The sequence below is a fragment of the Scomber scombrus genome, chromosome 10 (genome assembly GCF_963691925.1).
Source record: "Scomber scombrus chromosome 10, fScoSco1.1, whole genome shotgun sequence".
Taxonomy (NCBI): domain Eukaryota; kingdom Metazoa; phylum Chordata; class Actinopteri; order Scombriformes; family Scombridae; genus Scomber; species Scomber scombrus.
In genome coordinates this window covers 29,592,206-29,612,044 of record NC_084979.1, presented here as the reverse complement: position 1 = coordinate 29,612,044, position 19,839 = coordinate 29,592,206, and the positions used below count along the sequence as shown (strand labels likewise).

At 39.3% G+C, this 19,839-nt stretch overlaps 1 protein-coding gene across 1 annotated transcript in view; it reads left to right on the top strand.

Annotated features, from left to right (window-relative positions):
• The window catches only part of dnmt3bb.1 (DNA (cytosine-5-)-methyltransferase 3 beta, duplicate b.1), a 58,900-nt gene extending 39,762 nt beyond the window's left edge, over positions 1-19,138 (top strand). Inside the window, exons 7-22 of the mRNA XM_062427486.1 lie at positions 2,758-2,916; positions 3,004-3,111; positions 6,837-6,978; positions 7,156-7,278; positions 7,682-7,726; positions 7,829-7,908; positions 11,308-11,420; positions 11,554-11,737; positions 12,380-12,464; positions 12,568-12,713; positions 15,337-15,427; positions 15,612-15,760; positions 16,452-16,537; positions 17,413-17,482; positions 17,713-17,831; positions 18,538-19,138. Of these exons, the coding sequence (XP_062283470.1) occupies positions 2,758-2,916; positions 3,004-3,111; positions 6,837-6,978; positions 7,156-7,278; positions 7,682-7,726; positions 7,829-7,908; positions 11,308-11,420; positions 11,554-11,737; positions 12,380-12,464; positions 12,568-12,713; positions 15,337-15,427; positions 15,612-15,760; positions 16,452-16,537; positions 17,413-17,482; positions 17,713-17,831; positions 18,538-18,679 (1,842 nt within the window). The 3' untranslated portion in view covers positions 18,680-19,138. The remainder of the gene's footprint in view (positions 1-2,757; positions 2,917-3,003; positions 3,112-6,836; positions 6,979-7,155; positions 7,279-7,681; positions 7,727-7,828; positions 7,909-11,307; positions 11,421-11,553; positions 11,738-12,379; positions 12,465-12,567; positions 12,714-15,336; positions 15,428-15,611; positions 15,761-16,451; positions 16,538-17,412; positions 17,483-17,712; positions 17,832-18,537) is intronic.
• The last annotated feature ends 701 nt before the right edge of the window (positions 19,139-19,839 follow it).

Sequence of the window (19,839 nt, the reverse complement as noted above, 5' to 3'; positions counted from 1 at the left end):
ATCTGCCGTACAATCTCTTTACAGTCTGTTGCCAAATTTTTGAAAGCATGACCTGCTCTGAGTTTGAGTTTTTGCAGTTCTCAAGAGTCTGACAGTTTACTCCTCCTCGTGTAAAGCTTGCAGACAGGATTTAGGCATTCTCTAAAAACTCTACGATGATGATGATCTGTCATCTGCCTGTAACACATTTCAAAGATTGCGCAACCTCACATGTTCCGAGTTCAACGAGTGCTTTCCTGTTTAAGCTGCGAGATTGTTTAAAGACGCCATAAAAAGTCTAAAATTGAACTTAAAGACATTGTTTAAAGCATTCTTGAGTCTTTATGAGATGAGTAGAAGTAAAAAAGAGTTAATGGAAAGCTAAAGAGAGACAGATAGAGAGTCAGATAGCTGTGTAGATGCAGGAGAGACAGAATATTAAAGAGGGGAAAAAAAGGGAAGGGAAGTGGAGGTTTGGCAGAGGTAGAAAGAAGAGGAGGAGGGTGACTCCCTTCACACAGGGCACAGAGCCTCCTACACCTGGCCCTGTGTTAGTGCAGGTGGCTGCAAACACACACACACACACACACACACACACACACACATAGCCTGACTGTGTTTACTCTGTATCAATAGATTCATTCAGGTCATGACGACCACCAGGCCGCACAGCAGGGCCTCTGTGTGTGTGTGTGTGTGTGTGTGTGTGTGTGTGTGTGTGTGTGTGTGTGTGTGTGGTGCATCCATGTCCTCCTCTTCATGTGTCGGCATGTCTGCGGTGACCTCTGTGTGCATGTGCTTTTGTGTATATTGATGCCTGTGTGTGTGTGTGTGTGTGTGTTTGTGTGTGTTTTCACTCGATGCCTGCTGAAGTCAGCGGAGCGTGTCGCATCCTTTAAGTGGAGTCAGACTCCATTACAAAGCCTAATAGGGTTTTTTTTCCTCTCTTAAGGCGGACTGAAGGATCACATAGCAAAGCCTGGGCTCTACTGCGACCATAGAAATCCCATCTGCTCATAAAACCGGCACGCATAACTCTCAAAAGAAGTGAAAGCTAGAAAGAAAAAGGGTCAATTATTGTATTATCAGCGATTGCGGGTGGTTTGTTTTGCACACACACACACACACACACACACACACACACACACACACACACACACACACACACACACACAAGAAGTGCAAAGCTTACAGCAGAAATAAAGGCAACACCTGAGCAAATGAAGAAAACACTGGAGACAAACAATCTTTAAAGTAATCATAAAATTCAGATATTTTATTGATGCGTGCAGGAGAACTTTTTCTCTTTCTTTTTCCTCCTGAGCTCCGAGATTCATCGTCTTTCTTCAGATGGTTAAGTATCAGCTACAGAAGAGATTTCCCCCTTCTCTTCTTTATCTTTTAAGCTTTGATCATTATATGTACATTGATCCTCTCAATCTTTTTATATTATTCATAGCACTGGTGATTTATACTCGAGGATGCAAAGTGTCTCCTTCTCTCCCTTCCTTTTATGTCTAGACCACTTTTAACCATAGTCGTGTGAGAAAGTTGAAACATTTCTTCCAAACTATCATCTTTCTGAACTTTCCTCTTTTCTACATCTTCGTCCAAAACGAGAGAAGTTTTTGGCACTACTATATATATGTGGTATGTTTCAGTCTGTTGTTTTTCATCTTCCATTTTTTTCCCCCTTCTCTCTCATTTTCAGTCTCTTAACTCTCCCATAACTGTAGAAGGGGTTTTTCCACTTTTGCATAATACAGATATCCTTACAGATTTATATCAGTGTGTCAATACGTCTCTCTTTTTTTATAAAATGTTTTCTGCCAAAGTGCTCGGTTTTCTCTCTTCTGTTCCTCTGCACCTGCAGTATCAGAGAAAACGAGAGGTTCACTAGTAATGTCAAGTGTTTTTATGCTCTTATTCTTTGTAGTTTTCATGTATTTTGAAGACAGAATACCTCTAAATTTGGCCCTTTTGTTAACGTTGTCCCTACATATAGCCCTGTCACTATAACTACTTTTATTGGACGATATATTGTCTCAGAAATAATCGCGATAAATGATATTATTGTCATTTGAAGATCATTTTATAACCACTGATATAATGATAATATAATAGCATAATAATGTAAAGGGGGATTGGAAAGTTGGCGCTACTCTTCTGTAAAAACACAGACTGTCATTATGGTTGGGGACCATATTGTGGAGTTATTTACCTTTAATTCTTCTGCAGTCTCCACTCAGGATGAGCACAGTGAGGAATGGAGGACACTACTCACTTAGCCAATGTGACATGAATAGCCTCTTAGCTGCTAACATAAGATAAGATAAGATATTACCTTTATTAGTCCCACAATGGGGAAATTTGCATTGTCACAGCAGCAAGTGGACAGTAATAGAATATAAGAGCAGCAATAAGAAAAAGGAAAGAGAACAATAAATAATAAGTACAAAAAAAATATATATATATGTATATTATATGAATTATGCACACAATTGATATTATTATAATATATTGCAGAGGATTAGACATTAAAAGTGCTAATGTGAAGTGTGGCAATACTGAGGTAAAAAAAAATGATTGATGAGTCTGTATATAGACATGATGATGCTGATAATTACGTTATTGTACGATAAATCGATAACGAGATTATTGGGCCTAATCTACGACCTGGTAAAGTTTGAAGTCTGTGACCTTTTCCTCACTGTCTCTCCGTCTCCTCTGTCTCCCTCTGTCACATCTGTGTCCTCCCTCTCTGAATCCTACCTCCAGGACAACAAGGGATTTGGCATCGGCGTGCTGGTTTGGGGGAAGATCAAAGGCTTCTCCTGGTGGCCCGGCATCGTGGTGACGTGGCGCGCGACCGGCAAACGCCAGGCCAGCAACGGCATGAGGTGGCTGCAGTGGTTTGGAGACGGCAAGTTCTCCGAGGTGAGGAAGGGAAAAAACAACAGAAAAGGGGATTATTTTTTTCTTTTGTTTCTTTCTTCTCAACTGTCTTTTTTTCCCTCCTCGAAGGTTTCAGCAGACAAACTGGACTCCATCACCGCCTTCCCAAAGTTCTTCAGCCAGGCCTCCTACACCAAGCTGGCGTCCTACCGCAGGGCCATCTTCCAGGCTCTGGAGGTAAGACTCAACATGATTTAGGTGTAACTCAGGGGTGTGATGGATTTCTGTTTATTCAGACTCGGTTAGAGCAGCTGGCTCTTCGCTCTGTTTTGTCTGATTGTGGGCAGCGCAGGCGTGTGCAGTTACATCTACTCTGTGTGGGAGTTTTTTTTTAAAGGGCTATTAGTTTACTTTTTACTGCTTTTGGAACTGATGAGTTATCTTATCGTCCAGTGAAAACATGCATAATATTCTTCCTTTATTTTTATGATCTTATTTTTTTCCCCACACTGTAATTTTGCGATCTTGGTCAATCCACACAACACACAACACCTATGTCCTGTCTGTCCATGCAGGAAGAGACCTTACTGTTATAACACTGTTTTCCGTCGCCTAGGTGTGAAAAGTACACATGTATGACTTTCAAAGAGCCTTTCAGATTGCCTTTATATTATAGCTGAAATAGGGAAAAAGTCAGTTCACCATACACTTGGAACAATCTGCAAAAGGCCTTAAAATAAGATTCTTTGCCACCACTACAGCTGATCAAAGGCCTTTTTTCAGACCTTGTTATAATCGATTGCAAATGTTTTTAACTTCGCCGTAATCTCATCTGTTTACTTGTATTTATTAGTTTTATTACTTCTTCTTATTCAGCTACTTTGCATTGTTGTTTTTGTTTCTCAACACTATTATAAATAAGGATTCTTCCTCACTGGTCTTTCGAGGTAAAAATAAAAGTTAATAATAATATAAGGTCACTATAACTTCTAGGCCGATATGGACCATTCACAAATATATTGTATCAGCGAGGAATAATTTATTCTTCCTAAAAAAATTATAATATAAAAAACAAACCTAATTCTTTAGTAATGAAAAGAACCAATAAGAGTATTGATAAAAAATAAGACAAGAGTATAATATACCTTTATAGCTGGATAGTGGGATGATGATCAAATCACAGTTTAAACTACTCTACAGTTCACTAGAAGCCTTTTTATCTAATATCATTTTGTGGTTATTCACTTCAGGACTTCAGCAGTGTGTACGGTGAAAAACTATATAAATATTTTAATGATAATAGTCTTAAATGATCTGATAATGCTTCATTTTTAGTCCAATAATTGTTCCTTCTTAAAGGGTTTTTGGGGCTTTTTCTTATTCAAATCAAGTATCTAAGATAAGTTATGTTAAGCCTCTTGGAGCAGATTTATGATTTGTGATATAAGCCTGTATAAATAAAGATGAACTCAACCTCACGGACATCTCCAAAAGCTCACACACACACATGAACCCCCCCCCCCCCCTCATTTTAAGACTGGAGATGAGAGATGATCCAGTCTGGTTTAAAAATGTGTTAATGAGCCTATTAAAAGGAGAAATGAATCCTTAAGCTTATTGAATTGTGCCAGATGAAGTAGCTCACAGGCGCTCACTAACTCACAGTAGTTGAATGTCAGAGTCAGCCGTCCACATGAGCGATGGATGCAGCTGTTGTCCGAGCATTTATATTTTTACACTTTCAAATAAAAGTGGTTAAAAAAGAAGTTAAATGTTTATGTTATTAAAATATATCTTATTGATGATCCATGACTGAAAGAACACTGATACGAGGTTTCCGGGTCACATAAATCTCCATGGAAACGCATAAAATAAAATGAACCGTTACAACAGTATTAAACTAAACTAAACAGTGTTTGCTCTGACAGATGTGTTTATGTGTGTGTGTGTGTGTGTGTGTGTGTGTGTGTGTGTGTGTGTGTGTGTGTGTGTGTGTGTGTGTGTGTGTGTGTGTTTGGAGAGGTGTCATTGTCAGATCTGAGGTCTGCTGCTGTAAAAATATGCTGAGTTGTTTCCCTGCCAAGAACAGTCTGGTTCACTGGAAGTGCATTTAAGCATGTTTACACTACTCTGTGTGTGTGTGTGTGTGTGTGTGTGTGTGTGTGTGTGTGTGTGTGTGTGTGTGTGTGTGTGTGTGCACCAGTAGTCAAGGAAAGCAAACACAGATGCGTGTCTGAAAGGGATTCCTCCTCGCTATCTTCTGTATCTCCTCCTGTTAATAAAGTCGGAGAGAAGAATGAACGAGTGTCAGTCAGGAAGGACGGAGGGAGGGAGGAGGAAGAGAGAAATAGTAAAATAAAAAGTTTCCTCTCATACAGTCAGATTATAAAGCTGGTAGACGACAAGATAATAGTGAATCATAAGAAGGAAACATGATTACATGACTGATAATAGATGGAAATAGGCCAATTTTACAGCATGTTACAAAGTGTATTTTATCATGTTTTGTCAATAAAGGAGCAAAAAAAAGTAACAAAATATAAAAATAGAATATCAGAAGTTTTCTTGCACTTTCATCACAGAGTCAAATCCAGGATCCTGAATTGATAGAAAAATATAATTATTTTCCCTCAAAAGTTTGGTTGAAGTGTTTTCGTCCACTATAAATGCTGGAAAATCTCATTAACATGTTTGAGTATAAACTGGTGATAATAGACGGACAGATAACAGATAATGTTTCTTATTTATTTATTACTAGGAGGGTCATTCACAGTCCAGGTTTGCAAGACTTTTGAGAACATAAATCACATTTGGTCTTGGTACAGAACGAGATCCTTCACAACCTGGCACCATCATCATATCTCTCTGTACTCATTCACATCTACACACCTTCCCGAACTCTCCGATCCTCCTCTAACTACCATCATGGGGTCAACAGCATTGTCGTGTAAACAGGGCCTCTGTCTATTCCTAACAATGCAAAATGATACTTAAAAAAAAAAGAAGAAATCTCAGTATAATGTTAATATTGTCTCAGTACTTCAAAAGAGTGAAAACTGAACGTATTTATTTGAATTATCTGAACATCAAGTTTTGTCAAAATCCTGTAAAGAGTAAAAGTTGATTTTTGACCCTGGAAACAGAAAGTCTCCCAAAAAACCCTCAAGGTGTTTTTATCCTCACTCTATATATATATATATATATATATATATATATATATATATATATATATATCCTGTTTGTGTTGTCTGAGATGGGCAGATGTCAGACACATACTTCCTTTCTTTCTTTCTTTCTTTCTTTCTTTCTTTCTTTCTTTCTTTCTTTCTTTCTTTCTTTCACCTCTGACTGTCAGCTTGTCGTTCTCGTCTGTGTTTGTGTGTGTTTATTTGATTATGTAGAAGTCTGGTGTGTGTCAGTTTAAAGACGTCTATCTATGTGACAGCTGTGTGTTTCTGTCAGTTACGTGTGTGTGTGTGTGTGTGTGTGTGTGTGTGTGTGTGTGTGTGTGTGTGTGACTGCAGGCCTCTTCATGTTGCTGTGTGTTTTGTCTGTCTCGTTCGGCCTCGTCTACATCCCGTCATCCGTCTGCGTAACGCCTCGGACCTCGTCTGTCACTCAGATGTCTTTTTAAAGATAACAACCCCCCCCCACACACACACACACACACACACACACCCCTCTGACTTCTCACCTTCACTTTTTCCTCTCCTGTCAATCTCTGGTGTCTACACTCAGAGGATTAGAAGACAGGATGTCTGCAGGACTTCTTACATCAGTTTCCTCAAAAATAGCTCAGATAGTATTAAAAAGGTTTTAAATTTAATTTAGAAAAGTTTTTAATATTTCCTCTTGACTGCTGAGCAGGTAATGTTAACATGTGATTGCTGGCTATCAGGAGACGTTACACACCTTTTCTGTGACTCACACGTATTTATCTTCTCTCCGTCTGTCTCGTACAGATGGCCAGCATCCGGGCGGAGAAAACGTTTCCTCCCTGCGAGTCGGACAATCCCGAAGACCAGGTCAAACCCATGCTGGACTGGGCCAACGGAGGCTTCCAGCCCAAAGGAGAGGAGGGACTCAAACCTACGCACAACGCCGGTGAGCAAGGCAGCAGCACCAGACTGTAGATTAAATACTGTCAATCACACACAGGCTGCACACATTCTGCCTCCAGTCAATTAATAATAAAGCTGATCTTTATGTGTGTGTGTGTGTGTGTGTGTGTGTGTGTGTGTGTGTGTGTGTGTGTGTGTGTGTGTGTGTGTGTGTGTGCAGCGAGTAACCCTCTGGACCTTCAGGTCCTCGATGTTTCCCTGCCGGAGTATTACCCCAGCGCTAAGCGGCCCAAAGTCGGCGTCTGTAAGAGCAAGGCTGCCCCCGAGGAAACCTACAGCAGAGGTAGAGCTCTCTTTTAAATATGGAATTTATTTGACACCTTTGCATTTTTGGTACTCCAATAATTTCTTAGAAGCGTTTCATTTTAAATATAGTGTCACCTTCAGCTTCTTTTGTTCATTTGTGTGAAAATATTTGAATTAACTCATTATAAGTAAGCAAAAAAATCTTATTGATTAAAGACTTTGAAAATGTGGATGTCCGCAGGTTTTAGTTTGTGTCATTTTTTGTCTGTTAAAAGGTAATAAAAAGTTACTAAAATGATAAGTTTGATATTTACATTAGTTTCTTTAGATGCATTTTATTCACATTGGTTCAGTAGCTACTGTAGCGGAGAGGAAACGTGCAGAAAAAGGTGAAGCCTCATGAAAACGTGTGTTAACATTGTCGCTCTGTTTCTCCTCAGAACAAATGGTGAATGAAGTTCTGAAGAATAAAAGAAGTATAGAAGGTAAAGCCTCACGTTACCACGCTGTGTGAAATTAATCATTAATCCTCTTTCAGTGTTTCGGCCGCTCATTGATCTGTGTGTCTTTCCTGTGTTTCTCTGCAGAGTTCTGTCTCTCTTGTGGAAAGATGAGAGCAGCAACCTTCCACCCGCTGTTTGAAGGAGGCCTGTGCCAAACATGCAAGGTAAAGAAACTGTTTTAAGGTTATTTCCCAAAAGCAGCGGTTCGGTCAGAGAGTCATGAGATCTTTTCCAACTGAGGGAAATTCTCAATAAACTGAAGACGGATAAGAATCGTGATATTCTTTACCCAAAGGAACACATTGAGCCTCGTGCAAGAACATTTTTTAAAGATCTCATTTATTACATTGTACATTTCATCAAAGAAACTTGGAAAGCAGAGCAGGTCGACCCAAATGCAAGAGACCACAAACAGGACTGCAGAATAATGTCTTAACTAAACTTGACAAGAACTAGACAAAGGATCCAACACAGAAGACTGAACAGAAGACTTAAATACTAACAGAACTAAAAGGGGAACAAGTGATAAGACATACAAGTGCAGACTGGGAGTGATCGGCTTGGAGAGACAGTGGAGACAGGGCAGGGCCGACGAGACTGATACATGACAGGTGTGAAATCTTGGGGGGGAAAACACAACACAGGGCAAGACAGGCCTGATGACGCAGGTGTGGAGGGAATAATGGGCTGGTGAGGAGTGCAAGAACACAGAAGGGAAACAGAGCAAAATGATGAAATCTAAACCCAGAAATCACACTTACTTAATGACTGAACAGAAATACGACACTGTGAAACCAAGAGAACAAAACAACACAAAAAAGTCCATAAAAACTCCCGATGAGATTATGACACTTCTCTACAAAGTTAATAAGTTGAGATATGAAGCACAACAAGCTAGTGGATCTCTGTAAATGGAGCCACGTTTGGAGCCGTTTCTTAACAAGCTGCGGTTACCAACATGTAGGAGCCAAAATGTGTATATTTGCCTGTGTTCGTCACGTGAGTCGATTAGTGTGGTTTGGAGTTAAGACAAAAGGGGATTAGTAGAGCGTCGATATTTGACCGTCGCCATCATCATCATCATCAGGTATTCTTCGATAATTTCAGTGGTTGTCAGTCTTTTTTTTAAATTTTCAGTTAATAAACAGTATTAAAGTTCATCTGGATTTGTGCGGACGTGTCACAGATTCGAGCCTATTGAGTAGTAGCAGCTTTATTGTCATTATATTGAGGGTCAGACAACTTTAGATAGCACTCCCTGAGGCATAAAAACCTTTAAGACAATTAAAAAGAATATAAGACATTAAAAAAAAACATGAGTAAGCTGTAAGGGTAATATAAAAAAGTGCAAACAGCAACAATTAAGTCTCTCAGCTGGATAGCAGTCACTATAATGAAGGAATGAATGTCACCCAGTGCAGTGATGAGCCTCATTGATGTCTTTTTAATAGTTTTTGGTCAATAACTGAGTTTTACGGCACAGAGAAATAAGATACACACACAATACGTGTTAGTAGATCAGTTCATTGTTGGGTTGACAATAAGAAACAGCTTGATGCTTTAAGCTCCTGCAGAGCTACTGCCCTGCATGTTTTTAGGTATCTCTCGACTCTAACACACCTGATTGTAATAATTAACTCGTTATCAAGCAGCTGAAGCTTGTCAACAGGCCTGATAAGTAGTTCATAATAAGAATCAGGTGTGTTACAGTGGAGAGAAGCAGCCCTAAAGAAGCAGGACTGGAGACGACTGCTTTAAGCTTTTACTGAAAATGTTACATGTTTACATCCAAGGCAAGGAAGGGAAAGTTAGTGGTGTCTTGTAAGCTTGTGTGTGCTGAGGGAGTGTAAAAAGATTAATTCATACACAGATCTGTACAATATCAGCAGTAGAATATACGATGAAAGCCAATTCTTGATAAAAGACATAAAAGCTGTCATGAACAGATATAAAAGTCTTTAGTTTCAGTTCAGTTTGAGGCTTCTGGGAATAAAAAGAGAGAAGAAAAAACTTGAAATGTTACATTAGTACTTCAGTGTGATGTTTTACTGGAGATCCTGCAGGTGGCGCCTTTTCCCCTGTAGGTCATTCTCGTGGTGCATTCAGGTACTCCTTGAAGCTAGACGTATAACACAAAAGCTCATGTATAACCAGTAATAGTGATAATGTGTCTGTGCATCAGATTTAAGTGTTTCAGCTCCAAAGCATTGAATAATAAATAGAAGAGAGACAAATTTAATATTATTAATTAAACATAAATACATTTTCTAAAACAAATCAACAGTCAAAATGGTCAAAAAGGACGAGTTCAATTCAGATATTTCCACAGTTACCACCCTGCAGTTGCATTTTAAACATCTAGAGTAAAAATATATGGCAACTTTAATAATCCTGGAGTTTAAACAAGCTGTATTTTTTTTACTTAAACACTTTATAATCAACCGCAAAACAGTGTTGATGTTCATATACCCATCCGAACCACCATCATGAATTTACTTATGTCTAGTTTTATGTATATTTTACTATATCGTGTACCATCCATTTTAATCTTTTACTTACTCACAAAAGCTCTTCTAGGGACAGGTGATGCAAATTAGCCAAATTTGCAATAAACACTGTGATATATGCATCATACAGTTGTTTTAGTCTGTTTATGTATATTGTATCTGTCCCTATTAATTAAACCATAACAATAATAATAATAATAATAATGATAATCTGCACAAATTACAACCTGCATCTAATGATCAGCAACATGTCAACACTTTGGATTATGGAGGATAAAACAAGTTTAAAATAAACATTTGTTTTATTGTTTTTATGATTATCATTACTTCTTGTAGTAGTTATTTACAAGCTACAAAATGACCACCCAGTTCTTCTTTTAATAACCCCAAACAATCTCCAAGCCCAGATCTCTTTTTATTGCTTCCTGTGCAGCAGATTGTTGCAGGAATGATGAACCAGACGCTACATGTAGAAACTGTGATGAAACACGGAGTCAGTGCGGTTCAACAGTCAGGAGGAGCCATAAAATCTGATATATCACAGATTTTTATAACCACATATAAACTGGAGGCAGGCAGGCGGACTCACAAGACACTCAGTGACTGGAAAAAGGAGGGAAGACTGGAACTCGTTCCTGTCAGCAGAGGAGAAGAAAAAAAGAAAACAGAAGGAGAAGATTATCAGGAGTCATTTTAGTCAGATTTCCTGGAACAATCCAAAAGAAATCAACCAAAAATCTTGGGTCACGCCCTTCAATGTGCCAGAACAGACTGTTACAAGCCGTTAACGCTGCCAAGTCAGAGCTGATTTAGAGGCAGATGTGCCAGGAATTCATCCACATGCACGTATAAAGACAACATTTAGAGATGTTTGTACATGTTTTCTTATATATAATAAATTAAATATGTGATTTAGGATGTTTCTCGTAAACAATTATGACATATTTGGCTTATCTGATGCTTTTTACTGTAGTCAAACGTGTGAGATCATGTCAATAAGTGTTTGTTTTGTGTGTGTGTGTGTGTGTGTGTGTGTGTGTGTGTGTGTGTGTCCAGGACGTGTACTTGGAGATGTCCTACATGTACGATGATGACGGTTATCAGTCCTACTGCACCGTTTGCTGCGGAGGTCGAGAGGTTCTGCTCTGCGGCAACGTCAACTGCTGCAGGTCTGACGCACGCACACACACACACACACACACACACACATACACACACACACATGCTTCTCTTTCTCCGCCCTTGTGTGTATCCGTCTGCTCACCTCCTCTCTCTTCCTCACTCCTCCTCCTCCTCCTCCAGGTGTTTCTGTGTGGACTGTCTGGACATCCTGATCGATCCCGGAGCGTCCAACAACGCTCGGCATCTGGACCCGTGGCGATGCTACATGTGCCAGCCGCTGATGCCGTACGGCGTCCTCAAGCGACGACATGACTGGAGCCTCAAGCTGCAGGAGTTCTTCGCCAACGACAACGGACAGGAGTTTGTGAGTCCCTTAGATTGTGATGATGATGTTTTACACTCCTAATCTGAGCTGAGCTTTTTCTAATCTTCGTATTTTCGTTGTTTTAATGCTCATTTATTGGTTTTCCCTCTTTGAGCCAGGGATAATAAAGTACATTCAGTTGACTCTAAGTTAATGGAGCTCATTTTCAGTAGGAAATTTCTGATGACAACAGACCAAACCCGCAGATTTTCCAGGACAAGCCGAGTCAGGTCCCATCAACAGCATTTACAGGAAGTCAGATGAAGCAAAAACAACAACTCAACAGTCTAAAGCAGAAAAGTGAAACAGCCTTTGTGGTGTTTCTGTGTTGGATTGAATCAAACCATAACATCCCAGTTTAAAAAACAACATCAGTCTTCCTGTAATATGTGAAACGTAACGCTTTCCCCCTTGCCATCATATGTTGTCAGATTATGTTTGTTTCCCTTCAGAACAAATGATGCTGAAGAGTTTAAAATCCTCTGATAACCTCTGAAAACAGCTTCAGGTTTTCCCTTCCTTATTGACAAAGAACAGACATAAGACACCATTTATCACCTTTTTACCCTTAATCCATCTTCTGTTAGACAAAAAACTGATTTGTATTCATTTTCTCTGTAACTTCTTGTGTTGATCTTGCAGGAAAAACCAAAGATTTACCCAGCAGTCCCTGCAGAGCAGAGACGGCCAATCAGAGTCCTTTCCCTGTTTGACGGCATTGCAACTGGTGAGAACGATAAAATATTAAAAACCACTAAATGTTTCATTCAACCGAAAAAACAGCAGGTCATCATCATATTAACTGTGTGTGTATGTGTGTGTGTTCGCAGGCTACTTGGTTCTGAGGGATCTGGGTTTTAAGGTGGACCTGTACGTGGCGTCGGAGGTGTGCGAGGACTCGATCTCAGTGGGCGTCGTCAGACATGAAGGAAAGATCCAGTACGTCCACGATGTTCGAGACATCACCAGGAAAAACGTGAGGAAGAGAAACGTTCAAAGTTTATCTGACTGATAAAAGTGTTTAATCCTATCTGAATAATTAACTAGAACCAACTATACCTTTAACTTTGACTAACTTAACGTTAGCTAACTTTAACTTTAACTTAAACTAACTTAACTTTAGCTAACTTAACTTTAGCTAACTTTATCTTTAACTCAACTTTAGCTAACTTAACTTTCGCTAACTTTAACTAACTTAACTTTAGCTAACTTAACTTTATCTTTAACTCAACTTTAACTAACTTAACTTTAGCTAACATAAAACTTTAACTTAACTTTAGCTAACTTAACTTTAGCTAACTTTATCTTTAACTAACTTAACTTTAGCTATCTTAACTTTAGCTAACTTAACTTTAGCTAACTTTATCTTTAACTAACTTAACTTTAGCTATCTTAACTTTAGCTAACTTCATCTTTAACTAACTAACTAACTTTATCTTTGACTAACTTTACATTTAACTTTAACTATAACTAATTTTAACCTTAACTTTAAAAAAGTACAATAAAACAACAGCAAATAAACCAATAAAAAATTAAATTAGACAATTTGTAAAAATAAAATGACACTAATTAAAAGCCAGATTAAATAAATACGTGTTCAGGTGTTCACAGAGCTCACATCTCTTATAGCTTTAGGAAGAATATTCCATAATCGTGTGTATTTAAACACACAAATACTTTCAGTCACCATTGATACCAACAGCCAAATAATATTTTTTGTTTATTTATTCGATTCCAGTAAATTTAAGAAGGGGTTATTAGAGAAGAAAAAGTGCTCAGTTGGCTCAGGTTCCTCTGTGTTCTCAGTCTTTCTTCACCGCACTAAACTACACCATAATTATCTGCAGAGATACAATTTCATGATTACTCTCAGTCTCTCAGCCTTTAATAAAACCTGTTATACACTGTGCTGAAGGCTCGTGTAGATGGTGATTAGTTTAAATTAAAATTGATCACTGATTGAGGTTTAAAAACATTAGAAGCATCCACACGTTTCGTCAACGTTTCGTAGAGTTGAGATTTAAAGATACGCGAGGAAGTGTAGAGACTAATAAAACAGTGTTTATTTGATTGTCTGAAAGCTGCTCAGCTGTTGGGGGAGATAAATCAAGCACACCTTTATGACTCATCAGAGAAACCTTTTGTTTGTTTCCCTCGTTCACATCCACGTCTCTCTGTACCTTTACAGACAGGTGTGGTGTTACGGTTTGAGCTAGAGCCAGGAGGTGATTAGCTTAGCTTAGCATTATACCTTGAAGCAGCCACCCTGACTCGGTCCAAAGTTAAAACATGTGCCTATAAATACCTCTAAAGCTGGTAATGCATGGTTTGCCTTTGAGGATATGGATGCTGTAGACCTCTGTTGTGTTCCGAAACTATTAACGACACATGCGTGACAAACACTTATTCTCACAGTGGACCCGGCTTTGATAGATGTGTGTTACATGTCATCTCGTATTCACCCTCATCAATCTCTACCAACATTAAAAACACAATCTGTCAGTAATGATTATTCTGTATCCACCGAAGCCAGATGTGTAGTCACATCTGTGCAGCAACTTAGTATAAATCCATCTTTACTCGCTGTAAAGACACCATGAATAAGAAAAACAGTTACTTAAAATGAAAATGATGGATGATGGCACGCACGCACACACACACACACACACAAACACACACACACACACACCACACAGAGGCTGGCAGCTGCAGTGATGTGGTTCAGGGCAGAGGACATCCGCTGTAAATCCCCTCAGGAATCCTTTCACTTGTTAGTTAGTCACGCTCTGTGTGTGTGTGTGTGTGTGTGTGTGTGTGTGTGTGTGTGTGCGTGTTTTTGTTGCCTTGTGGGGACAGTTTCTGGTATAAACACTGACCCTATTGGGACCAGTAGTCCTCATGGGGACTAAAGCCTGGTCCTAATGCGGCAAAACTTCATTTCTGAGGTCCTGGTTTGTGTTAAACAAAATGAATGAGAGTCAATGCAAAGTCCTAACAAGTATAGCTGCACCAACCTGTGTGTGTGTGTGTGTGTGTGTGTGTGTGTGTGTGTGTGTGTGTGTGTGTGTTTAGGGGTTCACGCCCCCGCTCTCTATTAGCTGTTATGTAAGAGATTAAAAACTCCCTACCTCCACCTCCTATTCTCTTTCTGCTCTCTCTCTCTCTGTTCATCCCTCCCTTTCTCCTCCCTCACTCCCTGTTTCCTATTCCTTCTTTTTTCACTTCATCTCTTTCATCCCTCTCTCTGCTCATTGTCTGAGAGTGAAAGGGCTGTTGTGTTCGAGGAGGGAGGGGTTTTATATGTGAATGGGTGGCAAGAAGACAAAAGGGCGAGCAGATGTTAAGAGTTGAGATGGTGGGGGGTTAAATCAGGGGCAAGCTGCTGGTTAAATGAACAAATTTCACTGCTTATATTGTAACTTCACACAAGCAGAACTTAAGAAACATTTATCAGAGTTTTGATGATTCTTGGTATTAAAATCTCTCAGTTTTCAAAGTAAAAAGTGTAAAAGTTGTGTTCTTGTTCATGCTGTATCTACCTCGTACAGTGTTGTCATTCCCTCAGTCTAACACTAGATGGTGCTGTTTTTCTCTCTCAGATTCAGGAGTGGGGTCCGTTTGATATGGTGATCGGAGGAAGTCCCTGCAACGACCTGTCAATTGTCAATCCAGCAAGGAAGGGCCTCTATGGTAGGTACACAGCAGAGGAAATCATATAATGGACTGTGCTTGTCATGTTTGTTGTGTTTGGTGATTGATACAGCTCCATTTTTGGCATATTTGAATTATATTTGCGTATTTAATGTTTGAGTATTGAACAGATGTGGTGAGGTGGACTCTCATAATGTTTTTTGTTTTGTTTGTTTTGCTGTAGAAGGCACAGGAAGGTTGTTCTTTGAGTTTTACCGTCTGCTGAGCGAGGCCAAGCCCAAAGAAGGAGAGGACCGGCCGTTCTTTTGGATGTTCGAGAACGTGGTCGCCATGGGCGTCAACGACAAGAGGGACATCTCACGATACCTGGAGGTAAATCACAGGGACTGTAGAGGACAAACAGCTGCTTACATCCTTAAACATAAGATAACTGATGTAGTTTAAGGCACTGACTTTAATTTGAAACTGTTAATTTGAGGAGATCTTGTTTTATGAACATACAGTTTAATAAGAAAATTAAAAAGTGTTAATGAATTAAAAAAACAATCAAAAGAAAACAATCAATATAATAACATAAAGAAAACAAACAGGCAACCCCAAACTACTCACTAAACTACCAGAAGAAATAAACCAATAGTACTATATATCTACATATAGACTAAAATGGATAGAGAAGGGAAAAAAGAAAGAAAAGGATAGAGAGAGAGAGAGAAATTAGAACAAAAATGAAGGTAAATATAGTCAAAAACAAGAAGTAGATTGAGGAAAACAAATGAGAAAGTCTTGAGGTCATGAAATAAAAGTTGTATATGAGTGACTATGATGATGCTTTAAATGTAAAATCACATAAGTGTCACATATCAAATACTGTAAAGCCTCCTCATACAACAATTTACACATTTTAACAGCTGATCAACTTCAGATTTTATGTTGTAAACTGTATTTGAGTAATTTCATCTCTAACATTTGGCGTCTTGTGAGATTTAGCAACAAGGATTTTTTTTAAAAAAGCACATGAAAAGTTTTATTAGTGAGTCATCTCTGTGTGTCTTTCTTCTTGCAGTGTAACCCTGTGATGATCGACGCCATCGAGGTCTCCGCTGCTCACCGTGCTCGGTACTTCTGGGGAAACCTGCCGGGCATGAACAGGTGAGCAAACACCTCAACCACACAGACACATGGTGACGTAGGATCTGTTCAGTGTCGACATGTTACAACAAATATCTGCATTGTAATCTACAAAAAAAGCAGTTTTATATTCTTCTGTGCATGTTAGCAGATAGAATCAGTATGAAAGGGTTAGGGTAAGGGATCCCAAATAAAAGGTACTAAATTGGGTGCACAGTGCGTTTTGAGGGTGATCTACTAAGAATAACTGCGTAAATGAAAACAGGTGTGACAGGGTGGAGACAGAAGTATTTAAATGAGGGTTTTGTGTCTTAATGGAGAGTTTGGACGAGCAGAAAGCTGCAAGCGCAAAATGAAATGTGATCAGGTTCTAGTGGAAGAGGTTAACAAATATATTGAGTTATAACAAAAACAAATATTACCAGAAAAGTCAATGTTGTTAGTAGAACCAAAATTAACACGGGTGGAAAACATCCGTCCTGTATGTATTATGTCATTATGCCTCCGTCTCCTCCTCTCCACAGTAACAGAAGTCATCTGTGCACAGCGCGCAGCCGGTTAATACCTGCCCTCCAAAGGTATTATTTATAGTCGCAGTTACCATCAGCAAAATTACCTTAGAGTTTGGTAAATCATACTGCGTGTGCTAAATAACATTTGCATTTTCTCCTCCCTGTATTTTGCACACTGGGGTTAAAACGCCCAATGTTGCATATTCATTATGGCAAACGTACTAAATGGACAGCGTGTACTATCTTGCACAGTTGAAAGACGCAAACCTCAGTGCGCCGCATCAGTAGTTTTTTTTGGGGGTGATGTCAAGTTTGCACATGTTTTTACACACGCAGACCTTTAATAAATCAGGCCCTAAATGTGATAACTGCTCTCTGTTTCAGACCTCTTTGTGCCTCTGGGATGGACAAACTGGAGCTGCAGGACTGTCTGGACCACGGCAGAGTTGCAAAGGTCAGACATCTACAGAATATACAGTAGAACGACAAGGCTTCAACTAATGATTGTTTTCATTATGTATTCATCTGCTGTTAATCAGTCTGCTGAAAATCAGTAAATAACTTTTTTAAAGTTGGATTTTTTTCCCCTGATTTTTGCTTTTAAAATGCTGAATTTATTATGCAATGATAAACTGTTCAGTGGATACATGAACATCTGTTTAACAGTTTTTGTTGTTTCCACAGTTCGGGAAGGTGCGTACCATCACTACGCGCTCTAACTCCATCAAACAGGGGAAGGACCAACACTTCCCTGTCCTGATGAACGGGAAGGAGGACATCCTGTGGTGCACCGAGCTGGAGAGGTGAGAGGGAAACACACACACACACTCACACACACACACATACACAGGTTGAGATTTATTGCATTTAACCTTTTAAGATCAAATACATAAACAGATTTCCTTCCTTTCCACCTGTTTTTATACAGATTTCCAAGAGGTGTGTGAAAAAAATGGAAAAAACCTTCCAACCATTTTCATGCTCGGTTGAGGTGTAAAAGTTGTTGTAACTGAAGAGCTGAAAAAAGTGTAGACTGTGATGTTCCTCAAATGAACACATGAAACTATCAAAAATGTCATATTTCCATCACGTTTTCCATCGTTTGAGCTTTGACTCTTTTAATGACCTCATCTTGTTGTTTCCTCTTCTTCTGCAATAGTTTAATGGCACCAACTGTTTACTTCAATGAACCAGCTACCAATATTTGCTTAATGGTTTTGGATGGAAAAATGCATTAATTCAAATTTTCCATATATATATATTTGTTTAAAATCTGAGTTACATTTGGGTGGAAACCTGGCTTATTTAGTTGAATGCAACCCTCGTCTTTATGGGGTGCCAAATGTAAGAATTCGGTTACAGTTTTATAGCTGATATATTTTGAATATTTTGCTCACATTTAGCAACTGTTTCTCTCATTTGAGACAGCAATTCATGTAAAACATGTTTAATCTATATGTTAAATGTTGTTTCACCACTCAAAAAGCATTTATTATCATTTCCCTGCAGGATCTTCGGCTTCCCTGTCCACTACACAGACGTGTCCAACATGGGTCGCGGTGCCAGGCAGAAGCTGCTGGGCCGGTCCTGGAGCGTCCCCGTCATCAGGCATCTGTTCGCACCGCTCAAAGACTACTACGCCTGTGAATAAACACCGCCCGTCACCAGCAAACAGATGTCACTTATCAATGAACACACACCAGCTTCTCTATTGTAACACCGGCTCCAGGATACATCAGCCGCCAGAAAAATTTTGTGGTTAACTTTGTCAGGAGCTGGAAAGTTTCTCACCTCTGTCGGCCACGTCGGCGGGCAAACGGCCAGTTATAGTCAAAGTCTAGAAATCAGTGTAGCTGGGAGTTCGTGAAAGTAGCTGTTAGTTGGTTTGCAGCCCTTTTTCTGGGTTGATGTGATAATGCACTGCGGCCTTAAACACACAATAACACACACTAACACAGAGATACACACAAATGCAGCACGGGTGAGCACCTCGGCTGTGGTTCATCACTACCCATAGTGCCAGAAAGAGAGGGAGCGTCAAACGTCAGGTGACCGATTCATGAAAGTGCAGCCAGTCAGAACGACAGATTATATCATCCTAATCGTAGGCCAGTAGGGTGGTTCGCCTCTCTGGAGGTGGAGACCCACTCCTCTGCTTTATTTTAAATTAACATTACGGCTGTACAATGCTTTTAGTTAGATTTTTTACTGTTGAAACGCCCTCGGAGGGCTTTGTTTTAAGCTGACAACACTTAGTAGTTGTAGAAAATAGGGAACAACAAGGCACCGATGGTACAACTTCTTAAGTAGCTCTGTACCAAACCTTTTTTTTTTTTGTTTAGGAAGTGTTGAACATTTATCAGAGGTCGCTCATCCCTCCATTTAGCTAAAGATTAAAATGTGAGACAAGCAGGCTGCTGATAGAGGCTGTACATCGAAACACAAACACTTTTAATCTCACTTGAACCAAAGTCATACGATGCACAGTTGAAGTCCTGTTACCACTGCTGTTCCACGACCCTCGAGCCAAAACAGGGTAGTTGGGTTTTCTGTTCATAGTCTTAAGATAAATAAATCTCTACAACCGTACTGGACATTAAACATGAAGATAAAGAAACTTATTGTATTAGAATTCAATGACTGCACATCCCATGAGTCTTGTGGGAGCTGTAGTTGGCCAATGCTGACAAAATAATCATGATACATTGTTCAGATTTAGTTATTGTAGTACTGTAAGTGCTTATTTAGATTAGAATATGAAAGGAAAACCTGAGTGTTAAGTTTGAGTATTTCAGAGGACCAATGAAAGAG